Source organism: Diadema setosum, chromosome 4 (assembly GCF_964275005.1).
Source record: "Diadema setosum chromosome 4, eeDiaSeto1, whole genome shotgun sequence".
Taxonomy (NCBI): Eukaryota; Metazoa; Echinodermata; class Echinoidea; order Diadematoida; family Diadematidae; genus Diadema; species Diadema setosum.
This window is the reverse complement of record NC_092688.1, coordinates 1,287,786-1,300,808: the sequence shown is the minus strand read 5'-3', so window position 1 is coordinate 1,300,808 and position 13,023 is coordinate 1,287,786. Positions and strand designations below refer to the sequence as shown.

The following is a 13,023-nucleotide window of genomic DNA, read 5'->3' as shown; positions in this document are numbered from 1 at the left end:
TCGTGATTTCAAGCTGAAACATTGATTGTGATCACATGAAATTAAATACAGTGTATTTTGCTCCATAAATATTCATCTTACGTGAATCATAGCTTGTTTTGAAATACATTGTACTCGATTACGATGAAAGGTTCGTGTCGCTATGTTCGCCATTATAATTGATTTCCGAGCGAGTCGGGCTAGATTAGGAGTGAAGTAAAACTACAAGAGAATAACAAACAAACAAACAAACACAATAATGATATCCACTCGTCACATTAAAACTTCGCTCTGCCCATTCAAAGCATGCACGTCATTAAAAATCACTCCATATCTTAGTCACTTTACAGATTAGGTAAAGCAACCCTAGAAGCTATAAGAAAGCCATCTGAAAAGAATTATTCGAAACCTTATGCTAATTAATGACTTCATAGACTAAATTCAGGGTCACTCATCCACCAAACACACAATACAGTGTTCATGGCTCCCTGTACACCGAAAACCTGTAAAGGCGTTTCATTGTTTGGTTTTATTTGTTCATTTTGTAGTTCCCTTCACGCAGTATACACTGTAGTAACATAACAATGGAGAGAAGGCCTTGCCTTCGCGGAATACTAACACCGCGAAGGAACGCACACTCAACTAATGGCACAATGATTTGTGTACATGCTATATAGACAGTCAATATCTACAAGAGTTTGTCCATGTGTGACCATGTATTTCAGTCTTATAATAAAACGGTATGAGAAAGAAAAGATGTGTAAAATTGTTTTTTTTTCTGTCTAGATGTGTACACGTAGGATGTGTGTGCGTGTGTGTGTGTGTGTGTGCGCGGAGAGGGAGGGAGAGACAGAAAGAGGTAGGGGCAAAGTGGGATGTTGTACATAGTAAATATTCCAGTGACTATGGAAAGATTAAAGGGACTGCTAAGATAGAGGAAGAATTTCAATTATCTGATTTTGCTTTACAGTCACATGTTACAATGTCTACATCATCGCGGATTGATAAATTGAGTCAAATCACCAAATCACCAGTTTTATTTAAATCAAATACAGTAACTGAACAAACGACGAAAATTCACACATAACACACGTTAATTATCTTTCAACGAAAGACAATGTTTATTTCAACAGAGAAGATTTAATAAAGATGTGTGTACTAGTTACTCGTAAGGATTTAACATTGTTTCCCCTGTCTGATACATACGTTTCAAGTGCTGGTTTTCCTTTTTTTTTTCAATCAGTTGAATATTCTCAAAAACGCGACAAAGGACACAGCTTTGAATCACACAGTCTCATGTAAAGGGTATGACTTATATTTTCTGATTTCATTTACGTGGATTAACAAAGCAAGTGTAAATACGTTTATTATGTAATACTGTTTAACCCTAACTAGGCCGGGCTATCTAGGTAGATCATAGAGCCGGGGGGGCTCCCAGGCCCCCCCCCCCCCCCCTCCAGATCTTGACCGTCGACCGCGCGATTGCGACGAAAATTGGCACACACGTTGCCTATGATGTCATCTAAAGTACCATGAAGTTAGATTTCTAAAAATTATCATTTATGCTATATAATGCTAATTTATGCGTAATGATGCATGAAATCAGAAAATTTGGTATAAATCACTAAATAAAGCTCAAAATGGGCACATTTTTTGTGGAAATATTCTTTTAGGTGTCCTGAGCAAATATAAGAGAAAAAAAATATGCCATCAGAAAAAATTTCCTAAGTGTTTTATTGTTTTTGAATTTCTTATGTGTTTCTTTGTTTTTTCGACTTTATGTTTTTCATTGTTTTTTCGATGAAACTTGTCCACGACATTGTTCCGAACAAGAAAATATGTTATTAATTGATTTTAATCCATAAAACCTCAAAATAATCATGCTTTTATGAAATTTGCCTGTAAGCACAGTTTGCATTGAAATTGTACACAAATTCACGTTTTTGAGCAATTTTTGGTCTGACATGCACGTACATATTTATGCGCAACTTCGGAACCGGGCGCCCGGGTATCGCAAATTTGGTGTCAAAAGATGCGGGAGACTCGAAAGAAAAAAGTCATGAAACGTCGCGGCGATAGCTTTTCGCGTTAGCGATACATCGCGCGGAACGTCGAGGGGGGGGGGGGGGGACCAGAATAAAGAAACAGTGAGATAATGAAATTTTCATTCTATCTGATTTGCATGTGAAGTGAGTGTGACTCATATAATCGTTTCTTCAGAGTGTGTGTATCATTTAATCTTCTAGACAATTCTTACCCGATTTCATAATTTATCTTTTATCTTTTACCACATCCTATTTCATCACTTTTACTACGTCCACCTGTCAAGTCAACTTGAACACAAAGTGGTTCTAAGTATTTCAAAAATCGTATAGTCGAGGTTCCATGACGTAAAAATACGTGTTTCACTGAGGGCACAGATCACAAGTGTATCAAGCGCATAGCTTTAGCGCGCGGCACGCGTATACCTGTAGCTGTCTGCCTGGCTGGTCTGATAAAGTCGCGCGCGATGATTAGATGCAATTTAGATTTAGATGTAACGCTTACGGGCTTGCCGCGCATACGCAGTTCTTTCCCCTCGGCAAATTGAACCATGGTTTGATGACGTAATTGGAACCTCATCCATATGATAAGTGTTTAAAGGATGTGTACAGTTCTGGTTGAGGTGAGGATTTAGCTTTTAACGTGTTGCAAGATATTCAGAAACCACTCTATGAGATGTCAAAGAGCATGCAATTCTAAGGGGTATCAAAAGTTTATTTGATGGAAATCGGTTTTGAAATAGCTGAGACATCCAAAAACAAGGTGAAACAAAGAGATCCTAATAAAAGGCGTTTCCTGTCGCCTTTTATTATTATCATTTCTTTTGATATCTCTGCCATTTGAAAACCAATTTTCATCAAATAAACGTTGAATCCTTCTTAAAATTGCATGCTCTTTCATATTTCATAAGGGGTTTCTCATTATCTCACTTAGGAATGTTCAAAGCATGGATCCCCACCTCAAGCAGTACTGTACAGTCCCTTTAAATCCTTCGCTAATTACACTCCATCAACAAAACCACATACACAACCAAATATACACCCATAGTCACACACAAGCACACCCCTTCATTTGAGGTAACAATTTCAAAATCAACGATTATATATAAGTAATATTATTCATAACGGTTTTGTACATTGGATTCCTGTTATAACGAAGTCCTCGGGACCGGCAGTTTTCTTTCGTTACATCGAAATTTTGTTATAAATAACAAATAAACAAATAAAAAAATATAAAAAACATTATGTTGCGGACTGAATTCTTACTTCGCTGTAACCGGAATTTCGTCGTAACCGCGTTCGTCATAGCGGGAGTGCATTGTAATTACGACCAATTATGTCATGGTGGGTTTAACATGACTGAAGTTGGCTTATTTTGCGCATCTGCTATTTAATTATTGCAAGTTTATATTTTTCTTTACAATCATCCTTTCTTTCATTTTTTGGCTTTGTTTAGGCAATTTTTCATTCTGTCTTATACATTATATCATCAAGCTTACCAAAATTGCAACTCATGAGGCTACGTGTAAGAAATGTCATATGTAACCAGGACCATATCGACTTGTAACGGTTACTGGTGCCTGCTTCACGTGATTAGCAAGAAGAATTTGATTGGCTGCAATTCTTCCTGTCGTCACGGCCCGTTCCATTAAAGCGGAGGGGAATGCTGTATGCAGCCAATCTCCCGCTAAACCCACATTATCGGCCCCACATTCTGTTGGAAATGTCGAGGTAGGTCGCATTTGCTCCAGTCCCGACGAGAATGACGCAAAGTTATCGCCTGAGTGAATAAAATAATCCAACACTTTAAAGTTCCTCTCAAAAATTTCTGGCAGGAGCTCTTCAACAGTTGGAGAGATAACACTCCACACTTCGCTATCTCGTACTTCGCCATACTTCCAGGCGTAGAGATGAAACTCGATAACTGACCCCCCAGTGCGCTTGCTCCATTCACGTGACTGCTTTTCAATCAGGTGACGCTGTACAGCCAGGGTGATCGGACTGAAGTCGGGTGTTTGCAGGATCTTCGGCTGCTCGGGGTCTAACAGCTGGTCGAACCAGAGCGTGATCACCTTATAATGAGGAGCCAGTGGCATTTGGCTCAGTCTGCTGTTCATACACGCCACCACTGCGCTCTTCGGATATTCTCGGCTTGTTTCGGCAAGGATTGACTGCAATGCGTTCAGGTCCGTCGACAACACCATATGATCATAGACCTGCCCGGGATTCGAAGAAATACCCACTATGCGTCCACTTGAGTCCAATATTAGTTTCTCAACTCCAGAGTTTGTCTCGATTCTGCAATTTCAAAGAGAGAGTTCGTATTTCTTTATTTCCTAACATGTCAAGTGAAGGACAAAATCAAGCCCCCATATATACAACCTAATAGACAAATTGCAAAAGATCACCAAGACATACTTGACGTCGATCAATAACCTATTGCACATACCACGATGTTTGCATTCTTGACGCTTGATAAGATTCACAAGTTATGTCAAGCCGGATGAAAGCTTTTATTTTTTTTTTGTATGTGTTAATGCCGATGGTACTGACCTTCGGAAATGAAAATAAATCAAACAGGAGTCTGATGACAATCGGGAGTAGAGTTTAAAGCTTGTCAATATTGAATAAATTTTCCATGGTTAATGAAAGAGTAATATAAGACACAATCTGAGCTCATTGCCATCTTAAGTGCGGATGACATCATCCGATGCATTTCCTTTTGACCTGTATAGGCCTACAGTTTTTCACACGCACACGCACACGCACACACACATACACATACACAAACGTACACGTATTTATACTGATTTGTCAAATTTTTACATGATTACACACAATATATATAATTCGCAATGTTGTATCAATTTCTTGCAGTTTTGTAGCATTCGACGCTATATACGTAGAGAGATGCCGTTTAGAGAACGCTGTGTGACTTCACACACTAAGCCATTTTCACTGAAGTAATTTTAAGTTCAAATTAAGTTAATTCTAAGTTAAATTTTAAGCTTAAAAACCTTCAGGTAAATGCACACACACACATACACACACGCAAACGCTTTCTTTCTGATCTCAGTTTGGTATTGTATACCTGTGTAGAGATTTGGCGGGAGAGACAGGCAAGTAAACGTCTATATATAATCCAACAAAGAGCAGAACAGAACATGTCACAACCTACCGAGCCCCCAAGGATAGTAATCTCTTGGTCCAAGGGTCAAAGACAGTTGTCTGATGGTCACGTGTTGCAATCTCCCGGATGTCCGCCTATGTTAGAAGGACAGACAAGATGGAGGATCATGAAAGTCCATCATGTACAATAAGTCTGGAACGATGTTGCAGTGAAGGAATTACGATTGATACGTCTTATTATTCCACCTTTTGCATGTCAAAAGAACTTGACACTCATATATACCTTTCTCGGAGTATGTAAAGTTTATTGCTAATGTTGGTGCCGTGACATAAACTCAACTGTTCTTGCATACACAGTGCTCATTATGGTCTTGATAACATGACAGAAGCTGAAGATATATCCCCTGATACAGGTAAGAATGTGAGAATATAAAATCATTAAAACACTGTAAATCTGCAATTTATTACAGAATAGGTACATTAGTCCGACAAAATAACTGCAAATACAATGAGAATGGGGAATAGATTTAATTGTCTTTTCTAAAGCTTATATCAGTGTCGTGGCCAGGATTTTAATTGCATAGCTGCAAGCCAAATTGTCATCAAAATGAGATACAAACAAACAAAATTGGTCATCTAAACAGTCACTGGTAGACTCGCCAGAAATGAGATTTTTTTTTTTTTAAATTATATTTGCATCTGTCACAGAGATCGCAAATGACATCGATATTTTTCTTTTGTTTTGATTTTTTTTTTACCTTGTTGTCACCAGTAAAGTAGAAGTGGGAGTACATCATCATTTCTGCTGCGTTGATGACGGTCCTCTCATTAAACGTGACAGAGAGGGCGGGCCTCAGGACAGTGTCAGCAAACCATAGTGGAACTCTGGCTTCCTCCGCCCACTCGTCTGAAAGGACCACGTGACAAAATTAACAATAGACCGGATCTGAAATTTATAAAGACTTTATGCATGCTTTGTTCACAAAAGTTGCCCGTAACAATCAAAAAAGCTTGCCGGAGGATTGTCCAACCTATAAACAGCTTGGTAAATTCCTGCCTATGGAAGCTAATAGTAAGGAGCAGGTGAACGAATAACTTCGTTGCAACCAAATATGAAAAGAACCATTCATAAATTGTAATAAACTCCTGAAACGTTCTATCCGATATTTATTTTCCATAATCTGTTGAATACGTTTTTCTTTTCTTTTTGAGAGAGAGAATAGTAAATTAGCCCATATACTCTCTTTTCTTTAACTCGAATGAAAAAAAGAAGAAGATAAAAGTGTCCTTGCTAATTCTCATATGTATTTTCTCATGACATATCTCAGCCCGTTCTTAAAAGGGGATCATGATAATATGGCAAAGAGACTTTACCCTGTGACTATCAGGATCCCATAGCAAATGTTCACGTCATGTCAGACTATAACACGAAATACATACCAAAGGTTAAGTTTCCATATCGATCATAGACAGTATCATGATTGTAGTATGCGAAGATCGTTGAAATTCGAACAATATCAAACGCCGCGTTGACTCTAAAATTGGAACTGAAGAGCAATGTGGCTGTAGATTGAAGATAAGAAAGATAAAGACAATATGAGTTTCATTCAGGTTATCACTGTGCAACCTTTAAAACCTACTATGCTTTGGGAGATCGCGGCTGTATCAAACATGACCCGGTTTCACAAAACCAACAAAAACCGTTAGAAAGATTTTAGAAAGGTCAATCACTCGAGTATAGCATGTTAATTTGAGGAAAATGCGTTGTAAATTATGAGTCTACTGTATTCAGATACACTGATTAGACTGGGTAACTGTTCATTTTGTGTGAAGAAAGAACAGGGGGTTCACATTGCATCGAAACCATATTAGATTAGACGTAGGCCGGACACAATCATCAGCAGTGTTGATGTAATTGTTATGTCAAATCCAGCTAAAAGTGTTAAAGTCGCTATATATATATATATATATATATATATATATATATAAATATGAAGAGGTTCGACGCAGATTTTGCACACATCTCAAAACGCGAGAGGAAATATGAGAAAACCAACCTTAGATAGAAATAAATGAGGCAACCGAGTAATGTAAAAATACGGATTTTACTAAACCAAAGAGAAACTTCATGCGATGGACAGCATTCGGCGTCACTTTGTCAGAAAACACCGAAAAACCCAAATCAAATGTGTTATCTGCGATGAAGGATCACAAATATTAATCAGCAGTAACTCTCGACGTCTAAAAATTGATCAGCAGGCTCACTTTATATTATAGCAAGAATGATAAACGACAATGTTTTTATCATTATTTTTATTTTGATCTCGCTGATGAAAGAAAGATGAAATAAAATCAATTAGGCCTACAACAAAACCCTCTAAGCTCGCTGATATCGAGAAACTAATCCTAAGAAGGTGAATTTCGCCTTCCCGATATTCCATAAATGCATGAGCTTGTCTAATTTTCAGTAGGTTGGATACAACAAAGGTACCGCTCATCACGAGGTGAAAATCGTTAGCCTGTATGAATAGTTCTACAGGCAAAATCTTTTCAAAGTGAATGCTTTGAGATCTTTTAAACTTTGACCAGCATCCGAAGCAACCTCAAAACATACCAATAAAGTGATCATTATACTCTACAAAAAATCACTTACCAATAACGTTGAAAGGGTAGATGCCTTTGCTTTCCATCACTTCCGGTTTATACTCCCTGAACCGGAAGTGATTAGCCCTCCATCGCTCGAAATCATTGTTGATACCCAGACGACGACGAATATCCTTAAAATTATGGTAATTGTAAAACCATGCTGAAGAAAGAAGGAAATGAGAGAAAAAATGTCAATGAAATTATTGCAACTTATCATGAACTCCAGTATCTAAAGACCTTCACCTGTGACATGTGGATGCGCAATGATCTATGCAAGTAGTTCTCTTTCCCAATTCCTCATAATATTTCATATTGTTGGTAACTTCTATCATTTGGTATTCAGACATCGTATGAATTTTCTCTTTGCTCTTGTTACATCCCCCGTTGTGGAATGACCAAGTCTTCTTGTCCTTTCCAAGATTCTAGCATGAAAACAGCATTTATATAAATTTGTGCTAAATGGTAATTTTCTTTGAATAATCACTTTAAATCTTGATACTGCACCCGACTCACATAACAAGAAATATGTTTGAAAATGTTATCAAAATCATCACATAAAAAAAAATCGTTTTTATTCATTTTCTTTGCTTTTCGGCAGCTCCAACTTAAAACCTCTAAAGTTGATAAAAATAGATATATCGATGTCTGCATTTAAATTCTCCATAAGACGGCTCTACATTCAAGTAAATAACAGAAAACGACAAAAACATTACAATAAACATAAAATGTTACGAATACCGTGAAAGCCATGATCCACCCTAAACGTTTCGCCCAAGATCTCAACGTCAGTCGAGCTGAGTCGTCCCCCAACCACCGGGCGGGAATCCTTGACAGTGACGTTGAAGCCCCGCTCTGCAAGCTCCAGAGCTGCTGATAAGCCCGCGAGACCTCCACCTAGAACACAATTTGGACTCGTAAATATAAAGTGTGCAGTTGCTCTTCCTACGAAACATTTGAATATCCGTTGATTATGCATAGAGGCAATTAATAAAGGTGCAAAATTAAATCAATTCATCTGGACTTACTGTTTTAAATCCGAGAACGGTTTCACGTCCGATCCTGGACGCTTCATCAGCTCGTCTGATTTGAATTAAAACGGTAAGTCCAGATGAATCGATTTAAATTTTTACCTAAACTGAACGCTACCTGGAAGAATAAGAACTTTATACACCAACAGAGACAATAAAATAGTCACAATTCACAGAACTTCTATTATATCAGCTCCTGCGAGGTGGAAAGAAGTCATCTCAGATAAATTAAGCTTCACTTAGCACTTCATTATCAGTATATCATAGTACGATTGCAAGTTACTTTTAGAAATACTTATGGCTAATATAAAAAGTTGGTAGTATTTCATACTGTCGAACACTGGATGAGAACCCCCCCCCCAAAAAAAAAAAAAAAAAGAAGAAGAGAATAACATAGTTTACAGAATGAAACATTCAAATCTCACTTACATAAATCAATTACAGAGAATTAACTACAAATCTTACCGACCACGACGACACTCCGCGAAACTCCTGGAGGAAGTACATCCGGGTCACCCGGGTTCGCGGGATAAATGACGTCCACGTCCTCTGGCCCAAGATATCGTACGAATACGATAGCCACTGAAATCGATTGGGAATTGAAAAAATCTACACACATCACATTTTCCAAATCATTTAAGTTACAGCTAGAGTTCACATCGGTAGTTGACTACAATCCCTTTTGTGTGTTCTACAAGAGTTCGATGGACACTCAAAATTGTTACTTGCGTGCACAAAATGAGTACGAGGTTTCGCCCATTTTTAATAAAAAAAGAATAAATAAGCAGAATATATAGCGAGAATTGTGAGTTCCAATTATGTCATCAGTCATTCAATTTCCTTTTCATTGCTAGATTTTTTGCTGGTCAACTTCCACAGATGTAATGTGTCTTAGTTATGTAACTCAATCTGTCTTCAATTTTGTGTGATCTCCTACTCTCTCTTCATGTTAAATGGTCTCCCTCTTTCCAGATGAAATACTCTTAGTCATGTAAGTCCAAAATATTTCCGTGAAACCATCACACTACAATATGGCGCATCATGAATAATGGACATATAAAACAGAACAAAACGAAACACTCGTACTGCTCAAAGGATGTAATGCATGAAATAACCTTTAGCTATAAATGTGGTATCGGGAGATTTATATTTATACGAGTAATCCTGAAATGCGCAGAGAAACGATAATAGAACAGTTGTAAGCTCCAGTTCCATGGAAAACAGTCGATATAATTTTAGAATTCCACCATTAATCAATGACAAAGCACGTCCATGTATATGCATGTATATGGTCTTAGTATCAAAAATCCTATTCGATTTCACAGGCATAATTACCTATAATTAAATAAAATCAATCCTTGTCACGAACAATATTGGTGCTTAAACCTTATCTTACGAGTAATTTATAGCTTTGAACTTATCCATGCCCATCAGCACGACGAACCCCTGATCCCCCCCCCCCCAACAAACTTGATAGTCCTTCGGAGTTGGATTAATAGCTGTCAGTCTCATTGCTTGCTTACAAGGCTTGTCTACAAACACTGTTTTATAAAATATATTTATATATTTGCCATAATCACCAGGGGCGGATCCAGAAATTCCGTACAGGGGAGGCGCACTCACCCCCATTTTTGTTTATTAAATATGAACTTCTGTCAAAAAAAAAATAAAAAAAATAAATAAATAAAGAGGGAGCGTTCGCCCGAGGCACCCCTCTGGATCCGCCACGCGATCACTTTTCAGTTCAAAAACAAACTCACATACACTCAATTTATGCCGCATCTATCATAACAACGAAATTCACTGATTCAAACCTTTGGAATAGGATAGCCCAGGCCGTATATAATCAAATCATTATCTAAAAAAGCTATTGCATAGACCAATGAAAGGTTTTTCCACTTTGAAGACGAACATTCGACGTGTTTTTCATTTTATCAATGCTATCACTTAGTATCGGAAGTTAACAAAAATGCGAATCCTAACCGGTTGTGTGTGTGTTTGTGTTTGGGGGGGGGGGTGGGTGGAAAAAGGCACAATTCAATGAACCTTGGCCTTTACAGTGAGCACTAGGTCTATATACACTTGTCATCCCTCCCCCTCCCGAGCGACCCCGGGCCGAAGATGAAAAGAAAGACACATTCCTCAGTGGTAGGCCTACTCGAAAGATCAACAAATTAGCAGATAAGCAAGGTTTGTTTAATAGGCTCACAAGAGTTTGGGTACTCGGACCAGAGATGACAAATTTATATCAAAATACGTGATACAGAATGAAAAAAAAAAGGTCGCATTTTCTTTCTTATTTTGTGCCTTATTTCGGGTTGTAAAACAGTGCTGCCCCGACCGCTGACCAACAAAACACTTTCCAAAAGTTTGAACACTTATAAAGAAGCAAGTGAAGAAGGAACGTGTTTTCTTCTTTTTTTCTTCTTGGGGGAGAAGGTCGCTTGTTGAGGGGACTGTCTTATTTATGCGTGCATGTCTGCTTTTGCGCGTAATTGCGTGTGTCGTGACGAGTCATGAAGCCTATAAAAGGCACGACTAAAGGTGAAAGGTGAAAGAAAATCATCATCACCTTATGAATCCGGCCAGCAGTGTTGCCAGATGGTGATTTTGGTAACCAAAAAGGGTGAAATTTGGTGATTTTTGAAGTTGTTTGGTGACAAAATTTTAGCCTGGTAACCAAATCAAAATTTGGTGATTTTTGGTAATTTTTTGGTGATTTTGAGACCAATGAAAAATAATCACACTAATTGAAAACAAAAATGCATTTTGCCCAAAGTTTTCCCCTTATTTCCTGTAGAAACATAACATGTGCCTTTTTTGTCACTCAACACCACTGACCATACGTACACAAACACTCATATATCCATGGCCATACACATCGTGCACATTTTGCATTTAGTGTGTGTGACTATACGGCGCGCCGTAAATTGCACCGAAACTCGCACAGAGTGATTGATAAAAGGTTGGTTTACTGACATCATTTTGTCTTGAAATTGAAGCCTTACCAACGCTTTTCCAAATTTGGTGATTTTTTATGGCTTTTGGTGATTTTTCACATGCTTTTTGGTGATTTTGCTCTGTTTGGACCTGGCAACGCTGCCGGCCAGTGCACCACGATAGAATTCAGTAGAGTGCGGTGCACTGAAAGTGCAAGGGCTCGAAAGGCTCATGATATGGCGGTGGCATGGTTATGAACCATGGCATGGAGCGTAGTACACGCTTGAACGAACCCCCCTGCTTTGCATGCACATGCAGCATACTGGCCCTAGTTACTGTGAGCTTCATTCATTTGTAAAAATACTTAGACGGGTGCAACCCAACGTACCAGTACAGACTCGGTATTCCACGGTATTGTATTCAGCGCTTCTCAGATCGTCCTGCATTGTAATACGTACATGTTCCTTTACAACTCGCTACTGCACCAGTGCACGGAGGGGTGGAGCTATATCGAAGCATTACACCTTTCATAACAGCACCAGATTCTATAACAGCTGTGGGCACAAAACATGACGCACCGCTCTACGTTTCAGTAATTTTTGTACCTAGTCCACCTTGCGCCCCCCCCCCCCCCCTCGAGATCTTTTCAGTTGTACTGGAGTGAGCTACATGTACATGCACTGAAATGTAAGCAAATCGATAGAAACAATAATACCTACACCTCCGGGCCCATCCAGAGCAGAGGTGCCTATACCTGATCTGACGAGCCTTCTTCGGCTAATATATCACTTCGATATTCTGAAAACCAAAGTTATTACCTCCCACAATTTAGGCATACCAATATGCGTTCGGAAGTATTAATAAACTATTTAAAAAAGGGCACACTTACCGCAGAGGACGTAGCAAGCCTTCATGATGTTGTCCCTGTCCATGACGACTTATGAAGTGCGTTCCATGTGTTTTCTTCTGATGATCCCAGTCCTCTCTATACGTCCTGTTGGGATCTTGGGACATGGGGTGAAGGCCCTATGGAACGTGGAATGTCGTCTGCTGTCTTGCAGCTGGCCGCGGTGAAATATATGTGTGTGCGTAAGTGTATGTGTACCACGTGTCTGCAGTCGTGAGTTTAAGCACCACGTGAGCTGCTTGGCATGGTGACGTCATATTTTCGATCAAAATTTTACGTCCCTTTCGTGGTATGTATAGTCTGCTTGCTCCCACGAGAAGTTTTATCTCACCATGGAGCTATAACCGAAAAG

At 38.8% G+C, this 13,023-nt stretch overlaps 1 protein-coding gene across 1 annotated transcript; it reads right to left on the bottom strand.

Moving 5' to 3' along the window:
- Window positions 1-2,120: 2,120 nt before the first annotated feature.
- Window positions 2,121-12,972, bottom strand: LOC140226741 (carotenoid phi-ring synthase-like). The gene is made up of 8 exons (XM_072307172.1): window positions 12,654-12,972; window positions 9,290-9,406; window positions 8,535-8,690; window positions 7,804-7,956; window positions 6,591-6,713; window positions 5,909-6,057; window positions 5,200-5,285; window positions 2,121-4,319 (listed from the first exon to the last, which is right to left on the bottom strand). Exons 1-8 carry the CDS (start codon window positions 12,694-12,696, stop codon window positions 3,557-3,559), a joined length of 1,590 nt encoding a protein of 529 aa, XP_072163273.1. The 5' UTR covers window positions 12,697-12,972; the 3' UTR covers window positions 2,121-3,556.
- Between the last annotated feature and the right edge of the window lie 51 nt (window positions 12,973-13,023).

Coding starts and splice junctions, on each gene's coding strand:
- LOC140226741 (XM_072307172.1), bottom strand. CDS start 12,696: ATGGACAGGGACAACATCATGAAGGCTTGCTACGTCCTCTGCG. Junction 8,691..9,289: donor GCGGAGTGTCGTCGTGGTCG/GTAAGATTTGTA, acceptor ATTGTGTTCTAG/GTGGAGGTCTCGCGGGCTTA. Junction 7,957..8,534: donor GGTGGATCATGGCTTTCACG/GTATTCGTAACA, acceptor TTCTTTCTTCAG/CATGGTTTTACAATTACCAT.